At 37.5% G+C, this 18352-nt stretch overlaps 2 protein-coding genes across 5 annotated transcripts in view; both read right to left on the reverse strand.

Moving 5' to 3' along the window:
* ryk (receptor like tyrosine kinase) overlaps positions 1–6166 on the reverse strand; it is a 52092-nt gene extending 45926 nt beyond the window's left edge. For 2 of the 3 annotated variants that reach the window (XM_030132790.1, XM_030132789.1), the window contains exon 1: positions 5476–6166. In XM_030132790.1, coding sequence (XP_029988650.1) covers positions 5476–5692 — 217 coding nt within the window. In that variant the 5' untranslated portion in view covers positions 5693–6166. The remainder of the gene's footprint in view (positions 1–5475) is intronic. The other variant, XM_030132791.1, reaches the window with a different exon arrangement.
* Positions 6167–8004: 1838 nt separating this feature from the next.
* sned1 (sushi, nidogen and EGF-like domains 1) overlaps positions 8005–18352 on the reverse strand; it is a 38225-nt gene continuing 27877 nt past the window's right edge. The window contains exons 24-33 of one of the 2 annotated variants that reach the window (XM_030132225.1): positions 17846–17958; positions 16130–16408; positions 15899–16046; positions 15708–15790; positions 14257–14355; positions 13804–13920; positions 9088–9175; positions 8914–8993; positions 8784–8811; positions 8005–8642 (exon numbers count right to left, since the gene is read on the reverse strand). In XM_030132225.1, coding sequence (XP_029988085.1) covers positions 8786–8811; positions 8914–8993; positions 9088–9175; positions 13804–13920; positions 14257–14355; positions 15708–15790; positions 15899–16046; positions 16130–16408; positions 17846–17958 — 1033 coding nt within the window. In that variant the 3' untranslated portion in view covers positions 8005–8642; positions 8784–8785. The remainder of the gene's footprint in view (positions 8643–8783; positions 8812–8913; positions 8994–9087; positions 9176–13803; positions 13921–14256; positions 14356–15707; positions 15791–15898; positions 16047–16129; positions 16409–17845; positions 17959–18352) is intronic. The other variant, XM_030132224.1, reaches the window with a different exon arrangement.

Genomic DNA, 18352 nt, shown 5'->3' on the forward strand with positions numbered 1-18352 from the left:
ATGTGTTGATGTTCACTTTCGCTTGATTGGACCCTGAAGTATTTTGTCAGGGTATGGGACACCATCACTGGATTTGCTTTGCTCTATCTGACAGTCACATTCCGAAGATTTCCAGTACGGATCTTATTCACAATGGACAAAGAGTCAAACTACACATCATACACACTGAAAATGGCACATTTGTGTATGTGTGTGTGTGTGTGTGTGTGTGTGTGTGTGTGTGTGTGTGTGTGTGTGTGTGCCACCAGTGAACACTAGTACAATTCAATGTTTAGAAAAAGTGGATGGGACACTTACAGCTGAGTAAAAACTAACAATCATGGGCATTGAAATTTTTTGGAAAAAATGGATGAGCAGGCTGTTATGATACTTTTCCACTGACTGTATCAGTTTGACTTGCCATGACTTTGTACCGCTTTGTGTTTTGGCATTTCTACTGAGTGAAAAGAGGGACCACCAGAGCATCAGATAATATTTCTAGTACTACTTTTGCTGTGATTCCATGCAGGCCAAGGTGATACTAATCATGACATACAATTGTTCAGATCACAGATGGTTAAAGCCAGAATCATCACTGTATCGATACATAATGTGTCATTTTGTTGAGATGTGGGATTCCAAGTAAAGGTAGGAGGGAAATCTGAAAATATAAGAGCAAATTTTTAAGTAGGCTCTATCCTGATAAACTGATCACATATTCTAAGTACCAACAACTATATTCTCCCTGAAAATGATCTTTCATTCATATCCACTGTTCCAAGTTCAGCTGCAGTCACTCTGAAGATCATGTCACAATAGTTTATGCTCCGTCACTAGAGAAAGCAGCCGCACTGAGAAAGTATACTCATATACTATACCCACAGTGGAAATGCTGCCAAACTGAGCTGATATCGGTAGTGGAAAAGCAGCATTCGATCGCTCCCTTGACCCCCATTTGACTGATGGCACATCAATGGTGTAATTTCCTTGTTAGTATGAAAGTATATTTTCTATCAAAACAATGGTGTCTGATTTTTATTGAAGTACGTTGTACGTTATCCAAATATAGGACATGATCATTCAATTTGCTTTGTGTTATCTGACATTTACACAACTGAGTGAGCAACTAAAACAACACTTTGGACACATGAACATGAACGTTTTCCTACAAAAACATGTAGACTCATAATAATAGCACACTTAATCATTAATTCTGAACCTCTGTCAGTGTGTGGTGATGTATTAACCTCTGCCTGTATTTTCTATTTTCCTCTTGTTTTGCTGTGTTTAGGGTTTTTCTGGGTGTCCAGCTCCAGGCAGTGAATTTGTATCTACAGCCAATCAATGACAAATGTGGCGCAATGTGTATGTGTAGAATAATAGAAAAATGAAGTGACTCCAGTTTATTCTGCATTGAATCGGTATATATCAATTCTGTGTGAGAAAAAACTGTGTCCAAAAATGGTGTGGCCAGGTGTTTTAGATCATAACCACTAAGGAAAATAATAATGCTTTATTTTTTTTATTTCATGGCTTTTTTTCTTTTTTTTTTTTTTTTTTACATATTTTACTGCTCATTTTACCACATAATCTATTGCTTGATTAACTTCCACTCACAGAGAGGGGGGCAAAGATTGAACGTTTTAAAAACACAAGCAAGAAATGTTACATAATTTACCTTTAAGGCCTTCTTCAGACCGCCAGCAAGAATCCATTCAGTACCAAAAAAAAGTCTGGTTTCTGCTAATTTGATCAAGCCATATGCATTGCCACTCTGCATCTCAGTCTTAATACTCTTGACTGCTCAAAACTGATGTTTTGTGTCTTTTGTGTCACTCAACATTCAACAAAAACGACAATGTCAGAGACAGAGGGATGGAAGTTCTGAGCAGACTACACACCGCAACTATCAGAGTACCACAGTATGGAACATGGTCTATGGTCTGCTGGGGAGGCTTCACTACATGTAATGCCGAAAAGTACCTGAATTTTGGAAAAACATATCCCCGGTGTAGCTATGTGGTCACAGATGCTGACATCATTACCACGGCAACCCACTCAGATTGGGTGGTGACGCCTTAACACCGGGCTGATCTGATAACCTGCATTTAAAGTGTGAACAGTCTGTCCAAGAGATTGGTTTGGGGAAAATCTTATTTGTCTGCAGTCTGAGAAAAAGCCTCAGCAGTTAAATCTGCCAGTATTCACAGTTTAAGATATTGTTGAGACATTTGCACATGTTAAAACAAGAAGAGCACAGTACATTAAGCATGAAACATTATTTTTAAATGCTCCGTTTCAGTTTCCTACAGTAGTTTCTATGCACTGCTGCACAAACTATTTCACTAGTGGGGCTAAGTACAGGTATCAGTTACACCTGTGGTTCTACTTCTACAGCAGGTCCAAACACCTGAGAATACAAACAGCTGCTGCATCCACTCTGCTCCGATTCCCATCCTGTGAGAACCATGTCCACTTCTCTACTCTGGACACAGCATTCTCTAGAAACTCATAGCTACATTTACAGACAGTCTGTGGTTTAAACAACTATTCTGGTAGATTACATGCCATTTTTGTAAACAGGAAGTTGTAGGCATATGCACTATATATGTGCACACAGGGCTGACAACTGATGGGCACCCAGACACATCTGAAACCATGGAGTTCACTCTTTAAAACTGTTGGAATCTACAGCGAGACACCTCAGCAGGAGGAAACTGTCACACTCTCATGTTCTTTTCCAACAGTGGCCAGTACATCATGGAAGTTTCTGTTCTTGCATACTTTTAGCTCTACACACATAGTTGTCAAACATTAAGAGATTTCTCCATACAGCCAGACAAGGTTTCAAGCAAACCACGAGAGAGGCCCTGGTCTGGCAACACAAGATTAACTATAGCGTGATGGAGAACAAGAGAAACCAAAAGGGACAAAGTCAGCCTATGGTCTAACACCAGTTAGATTATACAGAGAGGAAAAAGAGCTGAAATGTTTTCATAGCTTTAGAGCCAGAGACCAAAACCATACCATTTAGCCTACCTTTAAAGCTCTGCAATGCATGGAGCAAGCTGCAAATCATTAAAGAGCTGGCATATGTGGCACAGATTTACATAAATAAGATGTTTTAGCATCAAAAGGCCTAAACATAATTACAAACAAACCAGCATTTGTGTTTCATAGCTGGCACCAGATGAAGTCTGCACCTATACAGTGGAATGAAGCCAATAGGACCTCCTGTTTTAAAATCAGGACACGCTTTGTCCCAGATAGCGTGATGATGCACACCTGAGCTGAAAATGCTGAAAACATCACAAGGTTTCTATTTCAAGCAGAACACCAGTCGATGTGAGAAACTCTGACATGGGATTCCTCCCTCTAGAAAGACATTACACATCAGCACTTGTACCCCGTCATTAGACTGCGAAGGGGGACTCACATGGCAAATAACTGGTTTAATCTGCACCAAACACATCTTTAGTAAACCATAAATTAACAACTTAAGACCAATATTTAGACCAGCTTGACCTTGACGAGCAGATGAAGAATATCAGTCGGTTTAACATCAGTTCAGGACCCCTCTGCAACTCAACACTCAGCTACAAATATCCCACTCTGTTTGTGGTTTAAAGGTATGGTGAAGTCACTTCCTCCTTCCCACTATTTTTGGTGACTCATCAGCATACCTTTCTTTGTGCAGCCTTGAAAACTTCACCACAATTTTGTTTTCTTACTAATGCTGTTGTCTCTGTTGTCTCTTCAGAAGGAAACGTTGATTTTTGTCATCACTCAAAATGCAACATTGTGCGTAGCAGTTCATAAGTTCACCACAGCCTTCAGGTTATGTCAAGGGAAAATCCTTCTCTATATCACTGGTTTGCATACTAACAAGATGAATAAAGATAATATTTGGTCCAGACACAGAAAACATGATGATATTATCTAGTGTACGACATACAAAGCTGTTACACACTGTAACTAACAAATTTCATGAATTCAATGGAAACCTCAGTGTGCTTCATATAGAAACAGCAACATAGTACAAATATCTGCCTGTTATAACAACTGCATGCACAACTGAAGTTAGCTAAACATATTAAAAGTGATATAATACTAATAAGCATCATCTCAGTTTTCTTTATATCTGCAATGAATATTAACATTTGATCATCAAACATTAAAATAAAGTTAAAATAATCCTTTTTAGAATAAACTAATGAGGGGTGTTTTTATATACAGGACAAAAAAACTTCCAGATATAGCCTAATAAATGTATTAATACTAGATAGAACAAACTTTTGATGAAGTAAAAATCAATGACAATATTTACTTCTAAGAAAAGAATGATTATTTATGGTAATAAATTATGTTCCATTTAATTTCAGCAACAACTATTTAAATAAAGAAATGTAAACAGTCTTTATGATTTCTTGAATATTCGACACAAATATCAACCAAATCAATAGACAGAAGTTCTTAAGAAGTTAGCTAAACATATTAAAAGTGATATAATACTAATAAGCATCATCTCAGTTTTCTTTATATCTGCAATGAATATTAGCATTTGATCGTCAAACATTAAAATGAAGTTCAAATAATCCTTTTTAGGGTAAATTAATGAGGGGTGTTTTTATATACAGGACAAAATAACTTCCAGATATAGCCTAATAAATGTATTAATACTAGATAGAACAAACTTTTGATGAAGTAAAAATCAATGACAATATTTACTTCTGAGAAAAGAATGATTATTTATAGTAACAAATTATGTTCCATTTAATTTCAGCAATAACTATTTAAATAAAGAAATGTAAAATGTAAACAGTCTTTATGGTTTCTTGAATATTCAACACAAATATCAACCAAATCAATAGACAGAAGTTCTTAAGAGATGATATTTAGAAAACATACACTAAAGATAATTCAGTTGTGAGGACAAAATAGATCTTATAAATTAAAAAAAACAAACAAACAATATTTGATATGCAAGATCCATAACTTGTATAGAAGTTTTCTAATGAAATTTTCTTGAAAATCCATGTCCTGAACAGGTTGATCTTAGATGAGCTGGTAACTTACTGAATGACCCAGTATTATTCAGCTTATGGGAGCTACTTTTGAGATGAAATATGTTTGAGGGTTAAGGGATATTTACTTTATAGACTTGTACAATCTAAGGGATATATTCAAGCTAGCAGGGGCAGTATGGATGACATTTAACATAACACACAAATCTGTAAATTATGGATTATACTGAACTGTAAACTAGTTAAAGCTCAGTTCATGGTCATAGTTTGATATGGGGCTTTTAGTTCAACACCCATTACACAGACTATATACAGAATTAGCTCTATTTTAACTCATTTAAAAAGTTTTGTAACTTCACCCCAGAGCAGTACTGCATTAAACAAATAACATTATAGCTATGTGGACAACACAATCCAGACACACAACTACATCACAAACTTTGGACTGAGTTAAACTTGGTCTCATTCTTACCCAAAAGCTTCTTCACCTCCTCCACGCTCATGTAAATGTTGACACTGGGGTGGTTGTTGTTGTTGTTGTTGACGCCTGAAGGGCTGCTGGGACTGGCCAGGCAGCCGGCCCCTTCCAGCAGCAGGAGGAAGAAAAAGCCCCCCAGTCTCCACAGCACCGAGTGAGGCCAGCCCCGGGACTCAGACGGGCTGCCGGAGCCGTGAAGCAACCCCAACATAGCGGTGGTCGTCTGGCTCGCAGTTCTTCTCCGGGTTCCCCAGTCGCATATATCTTTCTCATCCGTATCTGAAGTTAATCCCGGGAGGCAACATTACTAGTTACTTTCCGCCGCAGCGCCTCTTTTAGCCTAAACTCTTCTCCCACTGCGCTGTTTTTGTCCTCTCCTGTTAGCCGAGACGGGCTAAGTTAGCCGGAGCAGGCTAACTTTACTTGGGTTATGCTAACCGTCCGCGAGCAGTCCGCTGTCCAAGGTTTGAACGGTGGGAGATTTACGACGTTTTCCGCGCACGTAAAACACACAACGACTTTCGCCACATTCAGACGCTTTGATTTGCTCGGGTGAAAACGAAATAAGAAACAAGTGGTCTAAAGTAACAGAGAAGCTACTACATCCAGCTTTCTCCCTCCATGATCTTTCCTCCCGTTGCTTTTTCTCACTGTCTCAGTTTTCAGTCGGAGCAGGAAGGGGGGCTCCGACTGCGGAATAGGAATGGTGCCTTCACGGGCTGTCGGAAATACTTTAACTAACGCATACCAAGTACGACGGGACAGTCAATTCCATAATTGCGAATGTGTGAAAGCCGGTATATTTACAGTAGGGGTATCAACCCAGTGTAGTTCAGGGGCCACACACACAGCCCTGTTGGGTTTCTGTAAATTGGCTTAAAATTTGATTTGATTTGATCTATCTCTCCTTTATGTGAAGCACTTTGTAACATGTTGTTTTAAAAAGTGCTATATAAATAAAACTTTACTTACTTTCTTACTTACAGCCCAATATGATCTCAAGTTGCAATCTTGAATTGTTGAGTCTGTTTGTATGACTGTACTGGCATGAACATTTGGTTTTGTGTAGTTCAGTTACTGCATTATGTATTAGTTGTGGTTCGATGCTAAAATTAGGAAAATAGTATTGTTGGATTCTTGTATTAAATTAGTGATAAAGGTGTAAAAGCACTGAGGGGTAGGATTAAATAAGATTATACTTCTTCCTACTCCTTTTCGACCATGCAAAATTCAGACTTGTATGTGCTTGTATGTGTGATTCTGTCCATTTAAATGTTTTATTTTGTTTTGTTTTATTTTGTTTCTTTGCATGTTCGAAATAAATAGATAAAAGAAAAGAAAAAAAAGAAAAGAAAAAGTGAGCCGGACCTATAAAATAATAATATCATAGCCTATAAATAATGACAACTCCATAATTTTTGCTTGTATTAGTAAAAAATTATGAAAATTTTTGCATGTACAAACCATCCTTTGGAAAATGTGAATTACATAAACAACCACATACAACCTGAAATTTCTCAAGAAAATGAGTGCAGATTTTACAATCTTATGTCTATTGTATCAATAATATGCTTATCATTTAAACATGTGCATTACTAAGTACAGATTTGCAAAGACACTGGTCCGATCCACTTGTGATCGAATTGGACTGTATGTGGGCCCTGAACTGAAGTGATTTGGATACTCTTGATTGTTAATATCTTCAGGGTAATTTTTTAATTTTCACAAATTCACCCCATGGACCAGATTGGATCCTTTGGCGGTCGGTTTTGGCCGTATATATGACAACCCTGATTTACAATTTGTTTATTATTCTGTAATTTGTGTTTGTATAGTCCTTTAATTTGGTTATAACGGATGAACGTGCTTTCTTTATTCAAACATTCACAATTAATGTACTTAAAATATTTCGCATGTTAAATTTTGATTGGACTGTTAATAAACGGCACATATGTGTCCACAACACCAAGCAGATGAGCTGTAATTATTATACTACAGTCGCTTCAACATGCAGTAAGAAAAGACCATCTAAAAGGCAACATTCCGAGGTTCAGTGAATGCGGCACAAAAACCGCAGCTCTGTTTAGACAACAAGTGGGCTGATTATCCAAAATGCAAATATAGCTACAAAGTAAGTAATGCAGGTTTAGAGCTAATGGGGCGTATCTGCAATCAGTCCAGCAGTCCTAATAGTGTGACATCAGCTCTGATTTTAAAACAACCCAGTGCATTTGGTGTGCTTTTATTTTGTGGTGGTCCCAGGGGTCAGGTCAGTGGTCTTCAATCATGTGCCATCAGTGAAATGCATGGTTGTGCCCCACCCCATTTTTTTAATATGGATGTGAAATTGTTCTTTTATAGCACTATCTATCTATCTATCTATCTATCTATCTATCTATCTATCTATCTATCTATCTATCTATCTATCTATCTATCTATCTATCTATCTATCTATCTATCTATCTATCCATCCATGTCATATTTTTGATAGAATACCATCACAAACAAAATATGCACACAAACAACATTTTAACATTTTTATTATTAAAATATTCACCTACAAAATGGCCTATAAACACTATTTACAGAGTAGCGAGCAGTGATGCCTGCTAAAACACAGAGGAAGATATTGTACACAGAAAACACTGTGCATCATTATCAAGAACAGCTGAACTGTAAGTCTTTGAAATGAGACGCGGGGATGCAGAAGAAAACGATCGGAGACACTCTACAGTTATTTCCCTGAGGGACAAACCTGCAGCTGAATCACAAATGAAAAACCTCTCCTAATGTGTCAGCACGGACATGGAAATGAGGTATATAAGGTCTCGGATGCGGTGCAAAGGACTGCTTATCTTTGCATATGTATTTGTTTAAAGAATCCAACATTGCAAATGATAAATGTTTTGGTCCATTTTGGTCCACGGTGCTAAGAACGCTCCACAAAGTCAGCTCTCGGAAATCGACACATGCAAACGTACTGTAATTTCAGATGGAGGATGATGTGTTTTTGAGATGATACAGTGGGTTATGACAGGGTTTCTCAGCACAAAAAAATGACCATAATCAGTTACTTCAAGTAGATTATAAACACCAAAATTGAAGTTAGGAGGTCTTTCACATGACAGCGATGACAGTCCTTTCATCAGTATCCAAGTGCTCTGTAAAAAAAACAGCAAAACAGACTAATTTTTTAGGACAGTTGCTGAAAATCTTATGACCCTCTACAGTGGCTGCTCATATACATGTTTGGAAAATACTACAATAAATGTCATTATGTTGATTGTGTGGAAAAAACAAACCTTTATTGTTGTCTGTTTGCTCTTCTGACTGTTAAGAAAGTTAATATAAGTGTATGAAAACAGTCAGATTTATGTATTTTCACAAAAAAAAAAGACTTCTGCAGTGTTCAGACAGGATCTGTAGACTTACTCTGACTTTTCTTTGGAAGCAAAGGTTCACAAATCTCTCGATAACAAACATCCTGCTGTACTTTATAAGTCCGTTTGTATCTGCAAAGAAAAAAAGCATCATCCTTGCATTAGTTAAAGCCCTCTTCGGGTTATAATGACTGGAGCAGGAGACCCCCGACCTGATAGGACTTACAGGTAATGGCACACTCCGCCCTCCCACACAGGCACACTCTTTGTTTCTGAGTAGAGACGGGTACATGGGTGTGGTACTCGCTGGCATACTGAAAAACAGAAAAAAAAAAAAACACACCAGTCTCACAAAATGAGGTATGAATGTTTGAAGTATTGTCAGTGAGCTGAAGTCTGCTGGATGGTTTAGGAGTCATGTGGGATGGACCCGGGCCCTTCTCTGGGGCTGATGGATGGTTTTAGGAAAGGAATGTTTAAACAATCTGACGCTGGATGTTTAGGTGAAGAAAAGGACTCAAGAGGGATGAGGGTATGTACAGTGTCTCTTCAGTGCACAGCTTTATCAACATCCAATTATTGATATTTTCTCTGGGATTAGGGTTTAGGCTGGAGGCTGTGAATGTATCCACAGTTTGGCAAATCATTTTTTCAATATCGGTTAACATCTGTGACAGAAACTGGAAGAGATAGAGTGTGATAATAGGATTCAACAATACCTTAGTGAGGCTGTTTTTATATTGGATTCTTTAAGGAAACTCTGATTTCCTCTAATATTCTGATCTGGAAAGATTCAGTAATAAGTACAAATGCATATGTAAGGTACAGATTTTACAATATGATGACTGATGAATAGTGACAAAGCAAAACATTGAAATTACTCAGTAAAATGTAGGCTAAATCCTGAAACAGTTCTATCCTGTAAAAAAACAAACAAACACTAGGCCTGTATGGCATGAAATGGAGCCTGTAGGCCTTGAGGTAACATTTCTTTCTCCTTTAAGTTAATTGCAGCACAATCCTCTTCTGCCGCAGATGTCTTTAATGTGTCTTTGAGGCATGCAATGTGAGTAAGCTGCATCACTGTCTCCTCCTTCGAACGACTTTGCAGCACCATTTTAATTCAATTCAGCAGAGACAAGCCCCTCTCTACAGGCACACTTAATATAGCCAGAGCATCTGCAATTTTAGCTGTTTACAGGCTATGTGTGTTTCATGTGTCTTTGTACTGATCAAATTACGATCAAAGAACATCAATCATCTGTTCTACGAAAAGAACAACCTATTTAAATTGAGGGAAAATATCTTAATACTGTAATGAAATGAGTTGATTCTGAAGTGAAAGCGAAAGAGGAGAAACAATAGACAGTTTCACTAGCTGTGTTTCCAATTAATTGTCAACCAAAGACACATTAAGGTGAATTAAGTTATTATTAGGGGATGGCTGTGGTCTTGGAGAAGCAGCATGTGGCTAAAGGGTCACTAGTTCAATTTCCCAAACCTGCAGAGAAATTGTTTGTTAATGTGCTCTTGAGCAAGGTACTTAGTCCCTCTTTTGCTCCCCAGGGTGTCTGACATGGCAGCCCTCTGCTCCCTGTCAGTGTGTGATGTGTCCCTGTATGTTCAGATAGTGATGGATTAAAGGCAGAGGGTCAACTACAGTGTTCGTTACATGTCCACATATATAATATACTGACAAATAAAGATGTTCAATTTCTTCATTTTCCATTTGTAACTGCTATCAGAATGTGATGCCATTGTTCACATTAGACATGACTGCAATGGACAGAGTGGAATCCAGAGCATTCTGTTGAGGTTTTCCATCTAAACTAACTGTCATGGTTTTTACTGATGAAGCCAGGAATAACCTGGTCTCCTCATCTGTCCACACAACCTGTGGCTATTACCATCTGTGTTCTCACACTTCACAGTAATACAGGTTTCCATCTACTACTAAGCACATTCATTCTCAATTGAAAAAGGCAAAAAAAACACCTTGAATATGTTTATAAACTCTTTTGCAAAACAGAGAGCATATTTGCAAACTTTGCCATCTCTATTAGCATCTTCTAATATGATTCTCCAACATGTGACTGATAGAAATGTGGCTACTGTAGACTAAACAAATACTGCATAACATCGATCTGCAAATACTAGTTTCAGACGCATTTCAGGACCTTCAGTTGGGTCTGCGGTGCTTTAAAGGAGTGATATTTTCTTTTTTTTAATGGAATTTTGCAGTTTAAAATCTTTCCCTGTGGTCTACGTAAACTGTAAATGCTATGCTTGGGTCTGAATTCTCCATTAATTCAACTCCACAGATCCATCTTCAACCATATTCCTGAGTAATGACACCAGAAAGGTCATTTTGAGCGCTGGCCCTTTAAATGCAAATGAGCCACTTAACACCCCACCTCTTCCAGGATGTTGGCTGTGCTGCTCTGTCCCGTTCTGCCACTTGTGTTTGTTAATACAATCAACAACTGAACATTTTAGGTAATCGGCTCAAAGTTTGGACATATTTTCAGTATGGACTACAACCGCTGCTGCTGACAAACAATTATGTCGTACTTGGAGAAGTGTTCGTTGGAAGTCTTTACCTTATATGTGCAAATGTTGTGACGTAGCTAGTTATAGATGTAATAAATTAAGCTGGAATTAAAACGGGTTGTAGAAATCCACTCGATTTTTGCCAAAATGAATATAAAGATAGCTTTGCAGCACCTGGAGGGCTCAAATTCAAACTTTATGAACTATTAGGGTCCAAATACAAAAATTAATGTACCGAAGACTGATAAAAGTGGGTTTAACAAAATATGACCCCTTTAAATTGCCTGTTGGTTCTTGGACTCCTTAACACTTGCTTTCAGTTGTAGTTACTTTTGTTCTGCTGTGTATGACTACACTTATATTGAGCCAGATTCCACATTTTATCACTTGAATGCCTTGACTTGATAATTGTGCCTGTGTTTGTTAAAGCAATCAACATCATGGATAAAGCAATCCCACTGATGTTTCCTCCAGGCTGCTGCCATATTACCATTTGTCTCTTACCATATGTCTGCACACAACATGCAGTCTCAAGGACATTCAAAAGAAAACTCTGAGTTATAAATGTAACACTGGCCCTCAGTGGTGGTGTAGTGGAAATAATATGTTGCTTTGTGCCTCCTTCAGTGACAGTGTATTCATGGTTTACATTCATGCCCCCAAGCCTTTAAGTTAACCAAGCCATTCATAAATGTCACTGGAGCGTGTCTCCTGCTTTTAAGAGAGAAGAACCTCAGGCATGGCAGAGTATCGAAGCTTCACAAAAAGCCCCAGCTGACCAGTAGATTCAAGATGGGACAATGTAAACCACTGAGCCTCTACAAGTAAACTCAACAAAACTGAACCCGAGACTACTAGTTGAATACTAATGAGGGACTCCAGTTTGGAAATGAGTTAAGATTAAGCTGATGCTGAGGTTCAGTTGGTCAAAACAATAACAAAATATATAGTTTGAACTTTCTTGTCGATTATTCTTTTCACAACCAAATCTATTTGATGAGATCCTTGAAGACCATTACATTACATATCGTGACACATATTCATTTTTACATCATTACATTCTAATTAAACATCTGCAAGTAATGTTACTTAAAGGAATGTTAAATTATAACCTCACATTAGACATTTCAAAAAATGTAAAAATAAAAAAAGAATGTGAAAAATGTAAAATTTTGATATCAACATTTTAAACCTTTATTTACTTACTAAATCAGCTTGGGGCCACACCTTTGAAACTCAGTTTTCTTCTCACTTCAAATGGAAACACGCCCTGAAATGGTGTTAGGATTGAAGGGGCACAGGTCTGCCATTTATTGGTGGATGGTGGTAACAAGATTTGGCAGTTCTATCTGGAGCTGTGGTCTGTTTCATTCAGTTATCTTGCTTGTCGCAATATTGTGATTCTGGTGCTTAAAGGGTTAACATCTGACAGGTTATCTGGTGTTTGCCATGTTTTACCTTACAGGGGATATGATACCAACAAAATGAAACAGTCTGATACATATTTCTTTCAATATGAACATAATTAAAAACATTTGATACCATGTAAGTCTACCAGTTGACATAATCTACAATGCCCGTTCATTTTTAGATATTTACCACAGAAACATTACACACTAAACCTTTAAAGGAGTGATATTTTGCTTTTTTAAATGGAATTATGCCTTTTAAAACATTTCCCTGTGGTCTACATATACTGTAAATGCTATGCTTGGGTCTGAATTCTCCATTAATTCAACTCCACAGCTCCATCTTCAACCATATTCCTGAGTAATGACACCAGAAAGGTCATTTTGAGCGCTGGCCCTTTAAATGCAAATGAGCCACTTAACACCCCACCTCTTCCAGGATGTTGGCTGTGCTGCTCTGTCCTGTTCAGCCACTTGTGTTTGTTAATAAAATCAACAACTGAACATTTTAGGTAATTGGCTCAAAGTTTGGACATATTTTCAGTATGGACTACAACCGCTGCTGCTGACAAATAATTATGCCGTACTTGGAGAAATGTTCGTTGGAAGTCTTGACCTTACATGTGCATTACGTAACTAGTTATAGACGTAACAAATTAAGAAGGAATTAAAACGGGTTGTAGAAATCCACTCGATTTTTGCCAAAATGAATATAAAGATAGCTTTGCAGCACTTGGAGGGTTCAAATTCAAACGTTATGAACTATTAGGGTCCAAATACACAAATAAATGAACCAAAGACTGATAAAAGTGGGTTTAACAAAATATGACCCCTTTAAAGTAAACATTTAAATTTAATGTCCAGGGTCACATTGGCAAAATGACTATCTGCTATGTTTGCTCATTGGCCAAAAAGGCAGCCCCCTTCCACTGAACCCATCCTGTATGTGTGTTCATTTGTGTAGAGGAAACACATAAACTTACACAGTTCACACTGTCTGCCCTTGAAGCCCACTGCGCAGTCGCAGATGAAGGAGTCACCTCCGCTCACACATGTACCCCCATTCTGGCAGGGCAGACTGCGGCAGTCCTGAGGCAGCTCTAAAAGACAACAGCTGCCATCAACATCTACAGTACAGAATGAGGAAGGGGCTCAAGTTACAGGCCACTACTACCCCACATTGTTTTCCTCTTGCTGTTACAACACTATCCCTTCCAATTTAAGAAATTAACTGTCTTGATTTTAGGTTTTGTCTTGTATTTTCATTGACAAACAGACACAACATGACTGATACATTATATGCCTAATAAGCAGCCTCTTTCCATACAGTAAGTCAGCAGGACAATACCCTCATGTACGGTATGTGTGGTACATCAGCTGGGACCAATTACACAAGCACATGTGCCATCTATTGGAGCAAACTACAAAACACCTACCAGGCTTTGTTCTTAAGCCTTCCTCTTGAATCTCTAGTGCAAGGCTGATTTTGTTTGTTGTCTCCTCCATCTTCTCTAATCTAATTGGTGGGTCAGGTTCTGCAAGGCAAAACATTTCCTGTCATGAATCAGTGTAATAAGACAAAAATAAATGACAGACCGCAGCAAAACTGGAACATCATACTAAAAAAATGCAAAAAATAAAAGACACCTTGAAGGCTTTTCCTTCCATCCACAGCTTTAAGTCATGAAACACAGCATGACTTTGACAATATGATCAAAATCGCATCATGTTATTATTGGTATAACTTTAGCAAACTGGGTGGAACAAACATATAAAGGAAGCTTAGTCTCAAGAGCACATGATAACATCAGAATAACTGTTATTTTGTTTAGGCTACAGGCTACAGAACCCTACGCTGTGGCATGAAAGTGAAAATATACTACAAAAAACTATGAGCATATCAACAATTAACAATTTGTGGTTAACAATCTGTTAGTGGGATGGCTATGCTTCAGATTGTATGGTTATAGGGCAATGACTTAAGACATTCCATCTGCAATGAGATAAGCAAGAACGATAGTAGTTTCATTGTTTGGACATCTTGACCAAATCAAAACTGCTTCATTGTGTTCATGTGGCATGTTAGTAAATCAATGTCAGATTGATCTCTGAAGTACAACACATAACAACAATGACAAGTGAAATACAAATAAAATATCAGTAAGTTAAGGTCATATTTTATGAGAAAAGATGCATTTAGCATATTTAGTTTGTCAGAGATTTTGACAAATTTGAAAAGTAAATCAGTAAATGCTCTTAAAACATCAGTGTAACCTCAAAATAATAAATAAGGATGTGACTGTAAAATGAAAACAAAAGCATATATAACAACATATATAACATATGTAACAATTTTAATTACTTCAGCAAACACATGTAACTTATTACATTTGACTATTTTTGTTTTGTTTTGAGTTTTCTAACAAACCTTTTAAATTGGGCAGTAAAGCTCAAACGGAAACATCTTAACAATGCTCAACAGTGATTACTGTCAAACCTTTACCATGGAAAGTTTGATATTAAACACAACAGACACACAAATCATGAGTATACAGATCACAAACAACAAACTGTGACAATAGAATGGATGTGATTCCTTTGTAATCACCAGCATTAGTTTTAGTATTTTATTACATAAGGGCATAAGGTGAAACAGTTACTCATCAACATTTCTAAAAAACATGGATGAACATGAAATCTGTGACCAGATGTGTATTCTTTGAGAGAATACCCTCTGTACATAATAATTAACATTTTTCTCTTGTCTGGTTTCGACCAGCTCTGTATGAAATATGTCATGAGTTTACTTTTGTTATGATTTGGCACTATATGAATACAATTTGATTGAGTGATTGATATATTTCATGTATGTTTTACTTGTACTTACTATTTCGATGTCGAATAGCTTTTCTCGGCATGTTAGTGAACTTTGCTGTTATCTTTCCTCTTCTGTCAATGAGTTCTGTGTACCTATAACAACGCAGATAGTTTAATTACCAGGGAGAGCAGTTTTTAAATATTTGTACAAAGTATGTTGTTGATGGCTATTAATAGTGAATGTCTACATTCCGTTCATACCTGGGCAGTTCTTGTGAGTTGTCAGTCTCTGCTGTGCCTCCCAGGTCCTGAGGCTGAGATGGGGTAACGGTGTGTCCGACCTGAGGCCCTTGTACTGTCACTCTTGGCCTTTCTTCTCTTCTTCTCCCTGATCTAGCCTCCATTGGCACTGGGTCAAATGAAAGTGTATTAAGTATGTGGATTAACTCATTTGAATGTGCGTTGGGGATCCAAGCTAATAAGAGAACTCACGGGTAGTGAAGGCTAAGTGTTGAGGTATGCTGTGGATGGGCTCCTGCCCTGTGTTCTTCACAGATGTGAGTGCCACATAGTAGTGCTGTCCTGGAGTCAGTTCACGGACAGTATATGATCCTAATTTCCCATTGGGCAGGAAGCGACTCCTGGTATTCAACCCCCGGGTCACGTTCACCACAAAGCCATCTGGGATGTGTCTCGGGTGGCGGCTCCAGGTGATCAGTGCTGAGTTAGTGGTCACATGTGACAGTGAAAGGTTCTGAGGGGGAAGAGGCCCTGAGGGAAACACATATGGACACATTCTGATACACTACACTAAAATATTATTTTTATTTTCTAGTTATTTTCCCACAAATTGATGTTGTTCTTCCATCTGCATGGATTATTACTTACCTCATGTTTTTCTTTTGCGCTACAAGTTAAAACAATAAATGGAATCTATGACAAAATTAACACTAGAACTAATGGATGGGGCAAATCATTTTCACATATTCTGGTCTTGTTCAATATTCCTTCCTTTCTGGCAGGAGGTCTATAAAATTTTGCAAAAAGTATTCCCGACAAATATTCCTTTGAAGTTTGTATCATTATACTTAGGAGTTCTACCATCAGAAAATGCCTCCTCTAATGACAAATATTTATTTCAGATTTTAAGTGCTGCTTGTAGGAAAGTCATAATAAGAAAGTGGTTCAAAATAGAAAAACCTACAGTGGAGGAGTAGATTGATATCATTTATGACATTTTTAACCTCCTAAGACCCAGCTACGGGTTTTCTGTCCACAATTGTGAACAAGAGTTTCACAACCTAATACAAACAAAAAAGGAAAGAAAACTGCCCACCACAAAGGACATTCCATAAAAATTTTTAAAACTGCATCTGAAAAAACTGTTGCATCATGACGTTTCCAATATAGACACTTATTTAATAAAAAACAAAAAAACCTTGTACTTTGCTGACATTTCCTGGGTCTTAGGAGGTTGAGATGGAAAGTATTATTTTTGCAATAAGACGACAACAAGGTCTGTTTTTGAAAAGATGGGAAAGATGGATTAGGTGTCACACCAGTTCGACCATCATTTATCCAAGACCATGTCTTATGTCCATTTCACCCCTTTTACCTTTTTAACCCTTTTGTATTGATGTTTTATTTTGTTTTATTATTTTTTTAAATTTTCTAATATCACAAATATGCATCCCAGCATTCCTGTTTAGGGAGTTTAGTTCTTAATTTTGTATTGTACAAATTACATCTTTTGTATTGCTGAGGGAAGACTAATCATCCTTATTTGTATTGTATGCGGAGTCACGGACGTATTGCTGTGTGCTTCAATTGTAATTTTCAGATGAATGGAGGAGAATGGTGAATTGTTATGTGAATAAACATGTGAATCATGGAAAATTCTAATAAAAAGAGAATTAGAAAAAAGAAAAGAACTAATGGATGCTGGTTTTTAATGGCCCTGAGAGACACGATGTGTTTGAGGAAATAAACAGGGAATTTTGTGTCAAGTTTGGGAAATCGTGTTCGCATTTTCTGTCATATCATGTTTTCCAAAAGGTTCTTATGTTTTGGAAAAGGTCACATTTTAACCCTCATGGCCACCATACTGATCTGCACAGGATAGTTAATCTATACACTGAATTGTGTTTAGTATGTTTTGGTTTGAGGTGCTTTTATTCTGGGAGACTGACGAGTTTGAAGGTAACCTACTTGTCCAAAATGTTAGTGGTCCAGCTGAATGACTAGTGGACGGAAACTCATCAGGTCTGATTCCACTTTGCGTCAAAACATCCACCGCGTACATCTGACCAGGAAGTAATGAACTAGGAAACACAAAATGGTATTACAGTAAAAACAAGCCATTAAAACACAGGTGTCAAACATGCAGCCCGGGGGCCAAATCCGGCCCGCCAAAGGGTCCAGTCTGGCCCTTGGGGTGAATTTGTGAAATGCAAAAATTACACTAAGAAATTAACAATCCTAACAATATTGTCATGTATTTACACTAAAAAAAGTATAATTTCACAAAAAATGTGAATAACCTGAATAAATATGAACAACCTGAAATGTCTTAAGAGAAGTAAGTACAATTTTAACAAGATTCTTCCTGTTACTAAATGTTTTATGAGTTTGTAGATGCACTGTGATCTTTAAGTTATAATGTACATGTGCAAATGATAAACTGAGGCAGAATACTGTTAAAACTACACTTATTTT

This window comes from Sphaeramia orbicularis, chromosome 4 (genome assembly GCF_902148855.1).
Source record: "Sphaeramia orbicularis chromosome 4, fSphaOr1.1, whole genome shotgun sequence".
NCBI classification, from domain to species: Eukaryota; Metazoa; Chordata; class Actinopteri; order Kurtiformes; family Apogonidae; genus Sphaeramia; species Sphaeramia orbicularis.